General features: G+C 36.2%; 1 protein-coding gene across 1 annotated transcript; it reads left to right on the top strand.

The window, feature by feature from the left end:
* Positions 1-241: 241 nt before the first annotated feature.
* Positions 242-9,193, top strand: LOC110440319. The gene is made up of 5 exons (XM_021483307.1): positions 242-1,777; positions 3,696-3,972; positions 5,096-5,284; positions 7,426-7,698; positions 8,264-9,193. The coding sequence occupies exons 1-5, from the start codon at positions 1,445-1,447 to the stop codon at positions 8,434-8,436; spliced, it is 1,245 nt and encodes a 414-aa protein (XP_021338982.1). The 5' UTR covers positions 242-1,444; the 3' UTR covers positions 8,437-9,193.
* Positions 9,194-16,622: the final 7,429 nt, after the last annotated feature.

Below are 16,622 nucleotides of genomic sequence, written 5' to 3'. Positions count from 1 at the left end.
ATGTAATATCTTATACATTGACACTAACTTGTTGTTTTTTCCTTCTTTCTTCATGTGTTTCCAATATAATTCCATGTGAAGTTCAATAAATATATTAATTAATGAATAAATATATAAATTAATAAATAAATAATAAATTAATAAATAAATAAACCATGGACATGTAATAAATCATCAACATATACTAGAATGATCGGATCTGTAGTGTATTCATAACAAAATAGGTCAATTGTACCGAGATAGTTTTCTCGTAACAATTTCAGCTCGATTGCATCACACCGGCTTTATCTACTTTTATTCCAGACAAAACACACAACTCGTGATGATACGTAACCTGAGTGAGTCTTTGAAGCTGGTGTAGGCTATTTCGCTGTCCTACCCGGAAGAGGTTAATAAGGGATCTCCGTCCCATGTCAAAAACTGTAACGACGCACCAGAAACCGATTTCTCCGTCATTACTATATATTTGATAAATCATTCCTGAATAGAAAATCGTACCTTTATGGGAAAAAACTAATTACTGGAATATTATAACCCTGGACATCAGATTGCTATACTATCGCTCTAACTGACTGAGCTGCTTGGTGGATGGAGATTCGTAGCCGACCTCTGCTTCAGTTAAATCCAAAAACGAAATGAAGGCAGGGTTATAAACACAGTGTTATGGGACAGTGATCCTTTAGTCCATCGTTAATCCGATGGGAATCTCTCTAAATATATAATCCTAACAGTGGCCATATTAAAATTGAAACAAGGAAATAACCATGCATTCATCGATTTTAAAAATCATAAAGGCGTCGAATGGTTTAGGAAAAGGCTGACGTCAACAAGGACAAAAAGTTCTGTATATCATAAACCAGGAAGCTTAAGGGGAAAATAGTATATGTGACTATATCGTCAACCTAACTTTAAATCAGGAAGTGCAATACATTAAGCTGTGTACTGTACTAAGTATAATGATGGACTTATCATTATTACAAAAGTCAAAAGTTCTTCAAGAAACTTCCGATACCCCTTCCTCCTTCCTAAAGTTTCTTTTCTGGCAATAAAGTCAACGGAACAATGTAGTCTTTGGAGCCATTGACACCACAATCCCTTTTGACAACAACGGGATTATTGAAAACTGCCTGGCTTTATTCAAAGACTGGTGTCTCACGTCTCACGTTAAGAAGTAAACATGGTATCTAAAGAACTTGTCACGCCGATAGATGATAGCCATAGCACTGTTCTCCTTTATCAACGAAATTTGAAAACACCACTTAAAACAGGAAGTGAAACCGGAGAAATATATAATCTTGGGTTTTACCTGCGTGTGCGCCAGAATATTTATTATCTCACCTCTATACGTTTAACATATTGAAGATATTAATGTTGTAGTTAAGTTGATATTCGTTAACACCTACATGATTTTAAGTTGGTTTAAAGTTTCTAATAATCGGCAACAATGGCAGAACTTTCATCAAGTAAAGACCCTAAGAAGACTCTCAAAGAACTATACCGTATCCTGAAGGAACATATACGAGGTGTTGCTGATGATAATGGCGATTTAAGTAATGACCGTGATCACTTACAAGACATTATTCAACAAACGGTTGAAACACTTCAGTCTGGTCGGTTTAAACAGCCAGTTCTTCGAAGAAGTTATCCAGATTCGAAGGACAAGAGCAAGGAAATTTTCGAAAAGGAGAAGAGAACTCAACGAACTATTGAGAGCATGGAGGATCATGAACTACAAGCGTTCAGAGAGAAGATTAAAGTCGAGCAATCCCTATGTAAGGTATGTGGTACAGTAATATGACCTCTCTAAAACGTCTAGATTATCAGAATCTTTTGCCCTTTGGGGTGAGATAAGGGAATCAATCCCCGAGGTTTTTTCCCTCTTACCCTGATTGATCATTTCGTATACATTCAATATTGCATTACATATTCAATGTATTGTTAACGTGACGTCAATGCACTATCGACGTGACGTCATTGTATTATTGACGTGACGTTATACAAAATATTTGACTAGGGAATCCCTCAGTCTCCACCCTTAAAGTAAGACAAATATAAGAAAGGAAAATGGATATTTCTATGAATTATCTACGACGATGGCCGTAGGTGACCAGGCACATTTGAAGAATTCATACTTTGTTTCTGTACAAAATAACACGTTTGTGCTCACTTTTGTGTGATACACAAACGAAGTATATATATACGGTACAGTTACAAAGTATAGATTCTTCGTTTGTGTACATGTACCACACACACGTGTACGAAGTATTTATACAGTAGAAACATCGTATAAATGCTTCAATGTTCTGGGGTGCAGTGAAATCACATCTGTACACCCTTCTCTGTTCTAGGTAGCCCACTCAAATTATTTCATCTCAAAACATGTCTGATTACCTGCTTACGAACAATTCGGAGGGAGTGTCACCTTGAGCACTTCCGGAACACATACGTTTTACACTATTAAATAAATACGGTACAACTGAGGTATTGATACAGATTCTGTTACGTTCTGAATAAATTATGCACGTTTCATTGAATTTGGCTTTAAATTAAAATAAATCTAAACAATCACACCTGTTAATCGCTTGTATTTACGTGCGAGGGTTACATCGCGGAAACTTAATACTTTCTATCCATTGTTCAGACGAAGATATGGATTATAAGACTCTTTCATGCCCAGGGGTGTAGGATAGGGAAATTCCACCCGAGGGTTTTTCAGATTTTGTAAAACCCGAGACTTTGCCGAGGGTTTTGCCGAATTTGAATAACCCGAGGTTGAAATTTCACTATCCTACACCTTTGGGCAAGAAAGAGTATTTTTCTCTCATTCCAACTACCAGAATAAGCTCAGAAACCGTGTATATCAGTGTACGTGTTTCGTGAGGCTAGGAAGTCGTACTAGGAAGTACGGATAATATTTTTTTGGTAAGTTGTATTTTGTCTGTGTAGATTTACAATATAAATAAAAGGTATAGTTAAATGGACAAGTCACGCATACAGACGTCTTAAGGAATCATAGAAAAAAAATGCTCAGATATTATGTTACAGGTGATTATATACATATCTTGATTCAACGACGGTTCAACGACGGAAACTTAAGTTACGTTTACAAATGGAAAGTAAGATAATATAGCGGTTGTCTTTCACCAAGGCGGCCGGGGTTCGATTCCCCGATCGGACGTGAAAAGGTATAGGGTCACCTGCCCGAATACGTGGGTTTTCTCCGGGTACTCCGGTTTCATATCATATGTAGTTAACAGTTGATATCGTTAAGAGTTATGTTTTTATGTTAACATTTGCTCTGCATCCTTCCATTACAATGCATTGAGCGTCATCAATCTATATTCTGACGTCATCAATTTAAACTCTATCAAAATGTAAATATAACTGCAACTCGCGATACATTTGAAACTTATTTTAAGCATGACTATAGCTTTGATAAATCAATCATCAGAAAAAAACAATACCTCGCAGGACTTTTATGAAAAAGATATAGATGAAATAAACACAAAATAACTCAGAACTGTGTTCTTTGTGCGAATATCAAGGGAAATTAACTTTTAAAAACGCACCGTGACTTGTCTAGTGTTTTGCCTGAAGTGGGGCAGGGATTGTTAATGTCCCTATAAATGGACAAAGAATAACAATATTATAGAATGTTCGTACCAAATAGCTAAATCATTTATTTATTTTTACAGACGAAGGATAAATTACAAACTTTAGAGAAAAAACTTGAAAGTGATAAGGCAGAAGACAGTGACATCTCCGAACTATTATTAGAGATGAAGAGTTTAATTGGCGAATGTCTCCATAAACAAACCCATGCAGATATCATGGTGGAGAAAATCAGCGTTGGTGTACAGAAACTCCTCGACCAAAACAAAACTGGACGACCCAAAGCAGTACATGAAGAGTTGATGGCATTCCATATCCCAGCTGAACTCAACTACGCATGCGGAAAAATACAGAAAAAAGGTTTCCGGTTCTGTTTATAATGTTATTTAAAAAAATAAAAATGAAGACGCTTTATTTGGCCGAGGAAATATATGATAATTAGTATTAATTCATGTTCACTTTCTCTGTTATTGGTTCATTGCTATTCCGTCTTTGCGTATTGCAGAGTTATCTTCTCTTGGGAGCAGGTATTGATTGATACGTCATTTGTTTGTAAGAGTAACGTCATCAATTTTTGAGAAAACGACGTAATTTTCTCACACAAACCAATGACGTAACAATCAATACCTCTGCAATACGCAAAGACGGAATAGACACATTTGTCTGTATTTCTACACAGGTTAAGGACCATGTTAGACATAAACACCACTGTGGATGAGTCCTTAAAAGACATAACGGCGTAATGATGTAGTAAAAGTATTTTCTTTGTTTGGCTCTCTGTATTGACAAACTAAAGTGTCACATTCGTGCTTACTTACTTCGTGCTTCTGGTATTTATTTAAAGAGATACATGGTTCGTGAATTTGTTAGGGAATGTTTAACGTCGAATTTTCAAACTAAATGGCTCCTCCAGATACAAAAGGATATATATATATCCATGTCATTTAAGGATTCCTGTCCAACTGTACTGTGGTTTTTCGTATATACAAGTAACCTCCCCTTATCTTCTGTCTAGATATCACGTACTTCCGTTGAGCAGGTAACTCAATTGGTTAAAGCAATAGTATAACAATCTAAAGTCCATTCCTGAAATGCCTCATAATTTCAATTACATGCGTGTCTCATTTTCCAAGATATAACTTGGTAGACTCTGCTGGTGGATTGTCCAGTCCTCGAGGTACACCGTTACCACAGTAATATCATTTGTAAAGTTGCACGGTTCATAATATGCACTCTTTTCCAATGATTTAATTTGAAATTAACCAGTGTCCTTTACTTTTTGAAAATCATAAAATGTATGGGTTGTATTCACCCTTCCTTCTGTTTGAGTTTAGACGAATTCGGATTTGTTTTACCACTAGCATCATCAGGACGAGTCAGCTGTATGGTCCAGTGTAATTCATTTTTGGTATACTGTATCCGTTACCATTTGTTTAAGGTGCAATCACCTGTGTGTGTTACGTTCATATTTCAATAATAACAGGTGTGAAATTCAGACAATTCGGCTCGGCCCTGGGGATACCGGATGATCTACTGGAAGTTATAGAAGATCAAGATGACGAGGACGAAAGATTCCGACAAGTGATTTGGGAATGGGCGAGGGTTTCCAAATCAGTCAACATCCGCGATTTCGTAGGAGCGTGTCATTCTCTTGGCGAAAATCTAGTTAAAGGTAAACAATATACGGTTTTGCCTACTCTCAAGTCTAAATTGGAATATATACTCGTATTACATTTACTTATGAAGCATTTTCCATTTTTAACATTTTAAAAATTTCTATCTGCACAAGAGGTCCACTGATGGCTTTTCAGATTAGTTTCAGTGAGAGCATAGTATGGTTGCAATACATTATCATTTTCATACTCCAAAAACAGGCGCAGTGGGCATGTATCGAACCCCTTTTTCTTTTGTTATTTGAAACTAGACAAGATGTTGACATATCGTGAAGGTTTATTAATTCTTTTGATTAAAGGTCCTGGTATGTCTTTCTATCATATTGTGTTGGATATTTACTGTTGATTAAGGGTAAACAACAGACTTTCTTTCTTGTTTTGTCCCGTTTCAATTTCGTTGTTTAAAGAGAGGTCGAATTCTACAGTTCTTAACGGCCCATAACTGCAGAAGAGGTCTTTAGGGCCAATGAAAGGTAGATAAAAAAGAAACCACATCAAATAAACAAAAAGACAAAAAAGACAAATGTCATCTTGGAAACAAATGCCTATGGTTAGTTATATCTTTTTTTTAACAGACCAACAGTTTTCAGGTAGGTTAGAATTGTTGTGATAATTACCGTTTCGAAGAGTGATTTGTGATTTGTTATATTCCTATAATTTTGCTCGTGTTGGCTGAAGGTCGATGCATTCTGTAACAAATGCTTTACTGTAAATGGTCCGTGACATGCTACACATTGAGGTTGGTCCTCGCATTTCAATAAATAAGAATGCGTAATGTATGACTGTAATTTTACAACCACAAGCATACGTGGGCGATTGTGTTGTTAAATCTGACATTGGAACCTTTTTTTAACTAAAGATAATGTGGGCGGTTTCACCATTGACCGAACTTCATTTAATATCTAGGGCCAAATTGCTTGATGCACCATAACGGTAGGTTTACGTGAGAGAGCGATTGTGACACATTCCGACACTGAAATATCTTTAAAGAATAACTTACGTGGGCGGTTACAACAATGATTGGCCCACACTTGTCAGAAGCATTATTTACTCATCGGATCGCGCAAATTATGGTTTGAAAGAACGTACGCGATGAAAAAATGTTTTCGAGGGTCTCCATGTGAATCTTCCCTTTGTTCATGCTTTGTTTTATTGCTCGTTTAATTGATTTTTAGTTCAAATTGTAGTTTTGTCGACACATCGGTATCCACTTGACGTTTTTGCGTTTTTGTTTTTTTATCAAACTATGTTTGATCTTGATTTAATGGCATATGGCATTTAAAAATAGAGCTGATATCTTCAAAACATGTAGGCGTACCCCCGTATATTTAACTCGTCTCAATATGTGTTTCCTTCAAATAGTAAAAGCTTTTTACATCAGACGGTATATTAAAAGTGAGATGTCGTTTTATTCATTTATAGCGTACACGACTAATAAGTGGGTTTAGAAAGAATACATTTGGAGTAGTATTAGTGTTGTATAAAAAAGAGTTCAAATGAAATTTAAAAAAAAGTGAATTTACCTAGTATAGCACAGATATTACCCCCATGAAATGTCCAAAAGATGGCATAGACTCTGTGAAGTATTTGTACATATAGCTAGAAACAATTATAAGATCATCCGCGAGTTACTTTTAGGGCGATTCGCCGCAACAGCGTGAATAACCCTTTCCAAAATGCTATTTATCTAACCTCTGAAATTTTACATGTTTTCTCTCATTTTAAATGATACTATACAAATTTTGTAACATGCAGTTAAATATAATAACAAGTTCATTTACCTAACAACGCTTCGAATTTGGTCTTAAGATAGCAAAAAAACTAGAAATATGTAATAGTCATCTGGAAAGAGAACAACCATATATATAGCTATAGAGCTAACACAACAAATCTGAACAAGTATGAAAAATATACAAGACTGGAAAGTCATTTAGCATACAAAGCTTCGAATATAGCCTGCAGAAGGCATTAATATTGCAATATATTGTAGTCAGATGGAGGCAAAACACTTGCGGAAACTAACATTTTGAAATTAAATTTTAGGTTTGACAAAATGTAATTAAATACAAATATTACACATACAACTTTGTGATCCAGATTTTTTTTAAACCGACCAATGAAGTCTATAATCTTCTTTAAGATGAACCATTGTCACAAGAAGAAACAGAGAAGCTATTAAGTAATGTGGATTACCTTTGTGAAAATATGATGGATGTGCCCTTGGTGTTACCACACCTGGTATCAACGCTGGTGTTGTCTCCGGGACTTTGTGAATACATAGTCGCTCCGCCAGTAAGAATACAAAGAATTCTCAGACTTGTCGACATTCTCTGCATCAGGAAGAACGGACTGGAGGAGTTCTGTGTGGCCCTGAAGAAATCTGAACAGGACCATGTTGCCATGCAATTAAAAGGTAAGAAGTTTTTCATCTGTTTGAGCTAAATGTTGACACGGTAGTAATACGATAGTCAATAAATGTTTAATTATCGAAAACTAAGATGGAGTTCACTTTAGTTGATGTGTTTGACTTATGTTAAATGATCTAAAATCGTACAGCGTAAGATGCAAATTTAACGTGTCCAGAACAACAATTACTTAGGAATATCATTACTGTTTCTGGCTCTTCTGTTCAAAAAGACAAAAATGAAGAGTCGGACAAAAGACGGACCTATGGCAAGAGTACGAAATATAATGTGAAGAAAGGGAAATTTAGGGTGAAAGGTGCATACATTCAAACCTATATTCAGAGATATATTTCCAAAAGTCTATAAGTTTGCTTAATTCTTAATTATTGCTGGTTATGCCTCTTGTTACAGATTATGTTAAAACTGCAAAACGACACTTTGATAAATTGTCTCCTTGCACAGGCGGTCTTGACTGGTTTTTTTTTTTGTCTGCTTTTTTTTAAGAAAATTTAGATTATGTTGAATTATAAATTTATCGGATCTGTTTAATTGTGCTTGATTTATTTCATCAAGGTCTTGTACAGAGTGTACCAAGGTTTTGTAGAAGATCAAGGTCTCTCACAAGCATCATAGATGACACTGACGAGGACAACACAAGTACAACGGCGGACGACAGCAGATCCTCGTGTGAGGTTTTGCAGAAAATCGTGCGACTGTTGAGTACCGAAGGCTTAATCAAACAGTGATCACACAGCCGATCTCAGAGAAAAACTGTTTATGTATTCCTATTCACCAATAAGTGGTACGGACTGAGATTGGCACCATATTTGCGGAGATAACAGATTTGTAACGCGCAGGCCCACACGTGCACCCATCCAGCCACTGATCACCAAGCTCGACATTGGTGAACTAGTGAACGCATCCCAGGGTTATACAACATCGCTGTAAACGCTAGTTTGTCAGTACGGCTGTATTTCCCCACTTAAGTAACCAGCTATAATAAATTGGCTTACTAGCCGTAGTTCTTTTGCTGCTCGATCGCTAGGTGTCACTTTCAAATGTGAAACTATACGGTACCAACGTATGCAAATCGAGGACGCGGAATGTAAAGAATGTTTAACATCAATTGATGGTCAACACACTCGAGGAAAGAAGAGGTCAAGAAAAAGAAAAACATTCAATACTTCTTTTGTTACTAACGAGAATTCAAACGAAGCGGTTGATTTTTTTTAATTTTTCAGCACAAACTGACTTCCAACTACATTGAACTTTCAGTGTATACAATGACGCGGTTTTCAGTATCATTGTTTGCGGGTGATTACATTACTTTCTTGGAATTAAAAGGATGTTTCATGTCGAAAATGCCACGATGCAGAAAACGTCCCTCAGAAGTAGCTGTTTGCCTATCTTTTTATGTTAGTAGGGTGGCGCTTTCGCCTTTCACCAAGGCGGCCGGGGTTCGATTATTGGATCAGACGTGAAAAGGTATGGGGTCACCTGCCGAACCATGGGAGCTTTAATTTTTCATAATACTCAGGTTTCCTCCCACATTAAGATCCTTCGCGCACTAACATCCGGGCTAACAAGAGTGATTAATTTAAGTTGTAATAACTTGTTTCATAATTGTTGTAAAATAATACATGTATATATAATTTATATTTTGTTTACCTTTTTGTTGGTGAAAGTGGATGAGGCCGTTTGTCAGCTATTTGTATATCGGATATGAATGTGCCGACATCGGGAAAACGGTTAGAGGAAACATCAAATGTATCTCGTCGTGTTAAACCTATTCCACTAAGGGAACAGACTGAAATGTTTTTGTACTTGTTCCAAGATGTTTCGATACTTCCCAAAAGTTGTCTCGATATCTTATAGGTTTTACGGCACAAACTGATTTCTTGATCAATATATATAGATAGATTAATAAAATCTTTCATCCCATTGGGGGTGAGATAGGGGGATCTCAACCCGAGGGGGGAATATTCTTAATTTGCCAAACATGAGGCTTTGCCGAGTGTTTGGCAACTTAAGAATATTCCCCCCGAGGGTTGAGATCCCCCTATCTCATCCCCCGGGGGGGGGGGGGGGAATGATTTTTTTTTTCTTCCCCTGTTGTTCCTGTCCAAGTGTAAGACGAAGCATATTGTTTGTAAACAGGAACACGTGGATAGCGTTTTAATATTATATGTATGCGTCAGACGGTTCACGCATCATATTTTAAACATTTTAAAATCAATCCCATTTTCTTTGATGTCAAATGTAAACACGACAAGATTTGTGTACGTATGACCTCATAAAAGTATTCTTCTGGGTCACATCAGTGACGTCAGGTTTATTGTGGAGAACGTGCAAAGAGCATGTGTAGCTCGTCTCAACCCTAGGGTGAGACAAGGAAATCTCACATCGGTAAAAGTAAGAATAAGTCTGTCCAGGGTAAGAGAAAGAATATTCCTTGATGAGATGAAAGTGCTACGGACGTGTTGTTGAGGTTTTTTTCTCTTTATGTTATTTATATTATCAAGGATCATTTTACTACTGTTATAAAATATATATGTTTATACATGTACTACATAAAAATACGAGACAATTTATTTTGAATAATAAATACAATTTTTATACTGATAAATAACACCCATCCATGCTCGGATACTTTAGGGGTTACGTTAACTTACGTTCCCTGCACCCCTGGAATATCGAAGGTTCGGTGTGTGCTCCATTGTACCTTGTTGGTGTAAAAGAAGCCGTAGTTAGATCCTTTGTTGTACATCAAAAGAATATCGCAGCGCGTGACGGCAAAACTGACGGGATTTGAAATTGGGTGTCGCTCCTCTGTAATCTAAAAAGGACATGTATCTGCAGCTTACCGGTTGGTCAGGTTTCTTTTTCACTGGAGACCAATCAAATAGCTAGCTGCATGCCTTCAATTTTGCTATGGCATATATTCCAGGGGTGTAGAGAGCGAAAGTGAGCGTAACCCCGGGAGTATCGAAGATTGCATAAATCATGTAAAATATGCTGAAATAAATCATCCAAAATGTAAAGATTTAATCCAAAAAGGGTTTAAAAATGCATTCAAAACGTGTAGTAGTGTGTACATCATTCAATATTTACACCCATATTCATTGCAATACTAATATTATTTTTACCTTAAACTACCCACGTGTCCAATGGAAACAAGTGTTCAACTGCGACGTCCTCAAGTTAATGGTTCATCAAATCTTTTAACAGATATTTATTCAACTTACAATTCTCCATGGTAAAGTGTAACTTAAGGATCCCAGTACCACTGCGCGAGACTGTGACTATGCCTTTGAAAACGTTTTTTTCTGACATGACTATAACTTTGATTAATTTATTTGTGAAAAGAATACCATACCTAGTTGGACTTTTATGAAAAAGAAAGAGAAATCAAAAACTATAATCAACAAGTGTTCTGAGTGTAAAAATAGCCTTCATAATACATTCATAATATTATGGGTGTATTGAGAAACGGGGTCAGTACCTGTGGTGCTACAGATATACACAAATCAAAACTAAACTACTGATATATACAAAACGAAACTAGACTACTGACAGGTCAGCAAGGGCCCCGCTGTATGCCTGACAGTGTATCTCCTGACTTTAAGCAGCAAGCTAAAGCAAAAGTGATCATCCACTGTTCAGAAAGGACCATACAATAATTTTTGACAGTATATGCCCTGTTCTATTTTAAAGTAATGGCAATGTTGACCTTCGAAACCTTTTAAACCCTTATTACACATGTACCATCTTGTGAAATTTCAGAAAATTTGGCCTTCTGTAAGGGCCTTATACATGTATGATGAAATTTTGACAGGATATTCCCATTTCCGTTTTTTAATAACAGCGACCTTGACTATAGGAGTTTTTCAATCCACTACTGCACATCTGCATGTAATTAAAGTGTATAATTATAGGAAATCTCAGAAAGTTTGGCCTTCTGGAAGGCCCTTATCAAATGTCTTTTTGACTGTATATTCCCAATTCTATCTTAAGTAACAGTGACCTTGAACTTAGGAGCTTTTTAAACCCCAATTGCACATCTGCAAATCACGAAGTATCACCCTGTGAAATTTCAGAAATTTTGGCCATCTGAATCATGAGATAATCTCCTTAAACAAAAGCAGTGACATACAGACGACACTGTGATTACTATATAGGGCACCCGCATTTTGCGAGCCCTAATTAAGGGGAGGTTACTGTACGTGTGAAAAAAAACAAAGTTCAGTGGACAAGGATCCGTAAGTTAGGAATTATCCACACTTGGACTAGGGAACATTTGTGGGAGAACATCCTAAGCTATGGGTTTGAGTATAACTACTATTACTACTTTGCAGGACTCCTTACACTTAAAATAACTGATTTTTTCATCCATTGTGTGTGATTGAGTTTTTTATCAATGAAATGATCTCGGATGTCTTAACTGTTAATCCAATAGTGCTCAGAGCTAACATAATTGGCTCATAATGTAAACGTCACAAATATCTTTTGAAGAGTTTTTGTCTTACCACAATACATTTTGTATATTGAATACTTAAAGATGACTCTCTAAGCCCATGCTACTTGTTTTAAAGTTCTCATGGGGGAGATTCGCATGCTCATAATTTAAATCATAAACAAAATTTGTACACTCTAAGAGAAAAAATAATACTTTTAAATGACATCATCTTCACAGTTGTTCTTTCAGAAAACATCATCAGATCTTAGAAAATAGAAATAGTTTAGCAAATTCACTGGTTAAAATGCCCTTTTTAAGGCTCCAAAATTGGGAGTCTCCCTCAACAAGAGGCCCATGGGCCTTAACAGTCACCCGATATATTTATACAGAGAGTTGATTTTGTTTTTAACATGTACAGAAATATTATTCAAAGTGAAAATAACAATAAAACCACCTTATTCAATCTCTAGCATACAGATTTAAGACTAAAAAGTATTTGAAACTAGCACCTCTGATTCTAAACAAGGAAAATGAAGAAATTTTAGCACACTGACTCCTTTGAGCCCCACCCTACAGCCCTTGGGGGTAGGGCTGGCTCAAAATTTTCAAAGTATCAAACTGTCAACTCAGGGTTATAATTCCAATCAAGTTATCAACATGTAATATTCAAAGTATCATTTGCCATTATGAACCATATAAATTTTGCCCCTTCCCCAGGGGTAAACTTGAGACCCTAGGGTCATAAACCTTAAGACCCTTCCATCTATGAAGAGTATTTGATTCTACCATATCTGGGTCTTGAGAAGAAGATTTTTGAAATTTCAGTCAATTCAACCCTTTTTGGCCCCACCCATCAGCCCCTAGGGGTCAGTCAGGGCTCATATGTGCATACTATCAAACTGCTACCTAATACTGATAATGCTCACCTGAATTGAATTACTTCCAATGGAAATTAAACATATGTTGGTCCAAAATGTGATTTCCCAATATAAACTATAGTAAAGTTTACTTCCTCCCCAGGGGGAAACGTGAGACCCAATGGTCAAGAAATTCACAATTTTGGTAAAGCACCTTAACTCATTCACCCCTGAAGCTGCATTTGAACTCTTCCAATTCCAAGGTTAGAATAGTCCATTATAAAATTTCAGGGGTGAATGAGTTAAGACCCTTTCATATATGAAGAGTATTTGATTCTACCATATCTGGGTCTTGAGAAGAAGATTTTTGAAATTTTAGTCAATTTGACCCTTTTTTGCCCCGCCCCTCAGGTCCCTGGGGACTTGGGACTAAATCGGCCACTATTTTTGTTGACCTTTGTCCATGGAAGATCCCTGCAAAATTTCATTGAAATTGGTTCAAGGGTTTTGGAGAAGAAGATTTTTGAAATTTTAGTCAATTTGACCCTTTTTTGCCCCGCCCCTCAGGCACCTGGGGGCCTGGGACTAAACCGGCCAATTTTTTGGTTGATCTTTGTCCATGGAAGATCCCTGCAAAATTTCATTGAAATTGGTTCAGGGGTTTTGGAGAAGAAGTTGAAAACGTAAATTGTTTACTGACGCAATAGGTCACTTGAGACTTTGTCTCAGGTGACCTTAAAATAGGGAGAGCTTGAAAGTATGGTATGGCAACCAACTTTTTATATTAAAATATATTGGGTATATCACATATATTCTGTTATTTGAAATTCAGTTAATATTTTATTTAGAATATACGAAAGTGACCATCGGTTTAGCAAACTTCAGGATTTCAGTATTTGAGAAAAAATGTTGCAAGTGTTGCCATCCCATGCTCAGGGGTGTAGGATAGAGAAATTCCACCCAAAGGGTTTTCAAATGGGTGCAAAACCCTCGCCAAGCCTCGGGTTTTACCCCATTTGAAAACCCCTCTAGTGGAATTTCCATATCCTACACCCCTGACATGGAAGAGTCTTATATTGTTATGTATATATTATATGTTCCTATACCAGGTAGATCATACAGAAGACAATGAATATGCTTTTATTTTCTGGAGGTAATAAATTCTTTTTCATTTCTTCTGTTTTAAAAGCCATCTTTTACATCACAGATGTGGTATTTGATAAAAAATCATGATTTAGAATTGTTCTCAGCAAATTTTTGAAAAGCTTCAAAAATTACTTTTATGAGCAGTAAAAATTAAAGTTTATCCCGTTTTGATCCAGGTACACTGTAAATTTATTTATTTTATCAGACTCAAATTTTATCGTATCATTGAATTTTAACAGATTTGCGCATTGATGAATTGGTGCACTCACAATATTTGCAATAACATCATATATAGAAACTTTAATTAGTGCAATAAATTATTCTCAGCAAACTTTTGAAAAGCTTCAAAAATTACTTTTATGAGTGAAAAATAGAAAGTAAAAATTAAAGTTTATCCCATTTTGATCCAGGTACACTGTAAATTTGTTTATTAAATCAGACTTGAATTTGATCATATTATTGAATTTTAACAGATTTGCGCATTGATGAATTGGCGCACTCACAATATACCGGTATGCAATACAATATTATATACAGAAACTTCATTTAGTGCAATCAAAAATGAGCAAAAGATTTAAAGCGGAAGAATCACTAGACTTAGAATACTGCTGAAATATATACATTATAACAGTATTATTTAAATATACATATCAAATTGTTTTCAATTTGTAAGGAATGGTAACTTACATTTTGTGATAGGAATGTTTTGTAATATATGTGTCTGAATGAATTGTTGAATAAAAATGTTACAAATACAGCTGTTCCTCAAAGTGTTGTAATATCTGAAGAAATCACAATGTTGTATCACAGTATTATTGTACACATGACAATAACTGAAAAAGCTGGCTTTTAATATGACCCGAGAAGAAATATCACGTAGAAACAAAAATGATTTAACAATATCACAGCAAACAGTATCGTTTTGGACGGCATGCACATTGTTTATAATCCAGATACTGACCTAATATATTCAAAATTCAAATTATTAGTTTCAGTATCATTTATTAACGCAGTGAGAACTTCCAATGTGGGTTTCTCTAGTATAATGTTAATTCAGTGTGAACCAGTAACACAAGTGTCACTTACAGACGGACAATTTGTGGTAAACCAGTACCACTTGTGTCACTAACAGACGGACAATTTGTGGTAAACCAGTAACACTTGTGTTACTTACAGACGGACAATTTGTGGTAAACCAGTAACGCTTGTGTCACTAACAGACGGACAATTTGTGGTAAACCAGTAACACTTGTGTCTCTTACAGACGGACAATTTGTGGTAAACCAGTAACGCTTGTGTCACTAACAGACGGACAATTTGTGGTAAACCAGTAACACTTGTGTTACTTACAGACGGACAATTTGTGGTAAACCAGTACCACTTGTGTCACTAACAGACGGACAATTTGTGGTAAACCAGTAACACTTGTGTCGCTTACAGACGGACAATTAGTGGTAAACCAGTAACACAAGTGTCACTTACAGACGGTCAATTTGTGGTAAACCAGTAACACAAGTGTCACTGACAGACGGACAATTTGCGGTAAACCAGTAACACTTGTGTCGCTTACAGACGGACAATTAGTGGTAAACCAGTAACACAAGTGTCACTTACAGACGGTCAATTTGTGGTAAACCAGTAACACAAGTGTCACTTACAGACGGACAATCTGTGGTAAACCAGTAACACAAGTGTCACTTACAGATGGACAATTTGTGGTAAACCAGTAACACAAGTGTCACTAACAGACGGACAATTTGTGGTAAACCAGTAACACAAGTGTCACTGACAGACGGACAATTTGTGGTAAACCAGTAACACTTGTGTCGCTTACAGACGGACAATTTGTGGTAAACCAGTAACACATGTGTCACTGACAGACGGACAATTTGTGGTAAACCAGTAACACTTGTGTCACTAACAGACAGACAATTTGTGGTAAACCAGTAACACTTGTTACAGACGGACAATTTGTGGTAAACTTACAGACGGACAATTTGTGGTAAACCAGTAACACAAGTGTCACTAATAGACAGACAATAGTTTGGTATGTATCTTAATCAATTACACCTGCAGTCACTGAAAATGGGATTCAGAGTAAAGTATCACAGAGAATGTGTGCTTACCTAGGTCAATTATATTCCAGCATTGTAATAGAAAATACATTGCATTGTACATGATACAGTGACGTGCCACAATTTAAAAAGTCTTTCACGTTACGTCATTTTCCCATTGATTCCATGTTAATTTACTTTTGGAAATTTTATTTCCCTGGCTTAATTCATTTCAGGTAAAAAAAAAAAAAGGGTAATGAATTCAGCACAAAGTTATAGAATTACCTAGCGCTTTTCTTGGTAATATTAATACAATTATCCATTTCTTAGAATTCAAACCGTGACGGGTCACTTGGCAAAAACAATTTTTACGGTAAAATTCAACATTGTATCTATGGGAATGACAACAAAGTATACCT

Source organism: Mizuhopecten yessoensis, unplaced genomic scaffold, assembly GCF_002113885.1.
Source record: "Mizuhopecten yessoensis strain PY_sf001 unplaced genomic scaffold, ASM211388v2 scaffold11179, whole genome shotgun sequence".
Classification (NCBI taxonomy): Eukaryota; Metazoa; Mollusca; class Bivalvia; order Pectinida; family Pectinidae; genus Mizuhopecten; species Mizuhopecten yessoensis.
This window is presented reverse-complemented; position numbering and strand designations above follow the sequence as displayed.

Excerpts from the sequence above, each read along its gene's own strand:
- LOC110440319 (XM_021483307.1), top strand. The coding sequence starts at position 1,445 with ATGGCAGAACTTTCATCAAGTAAAGACCCTAAGAAGACTCTCAAAGAA. Across the intron at positions 1,778-3,695 it reads TCGAGCAATCCCTATGTAAG|ACGAAGGATAAATTACAAAC; the intron begins GTATGTGGTACA and ends TTATTTTTACAG. Across the intron at positions 5,285-7,425 it reads TGGCGAAAATCTAGTTAAAG|ATGAACCATTGTCACAAGAA; the intron begins GTAAACAATATA and ends ATCTTCTTTAAG.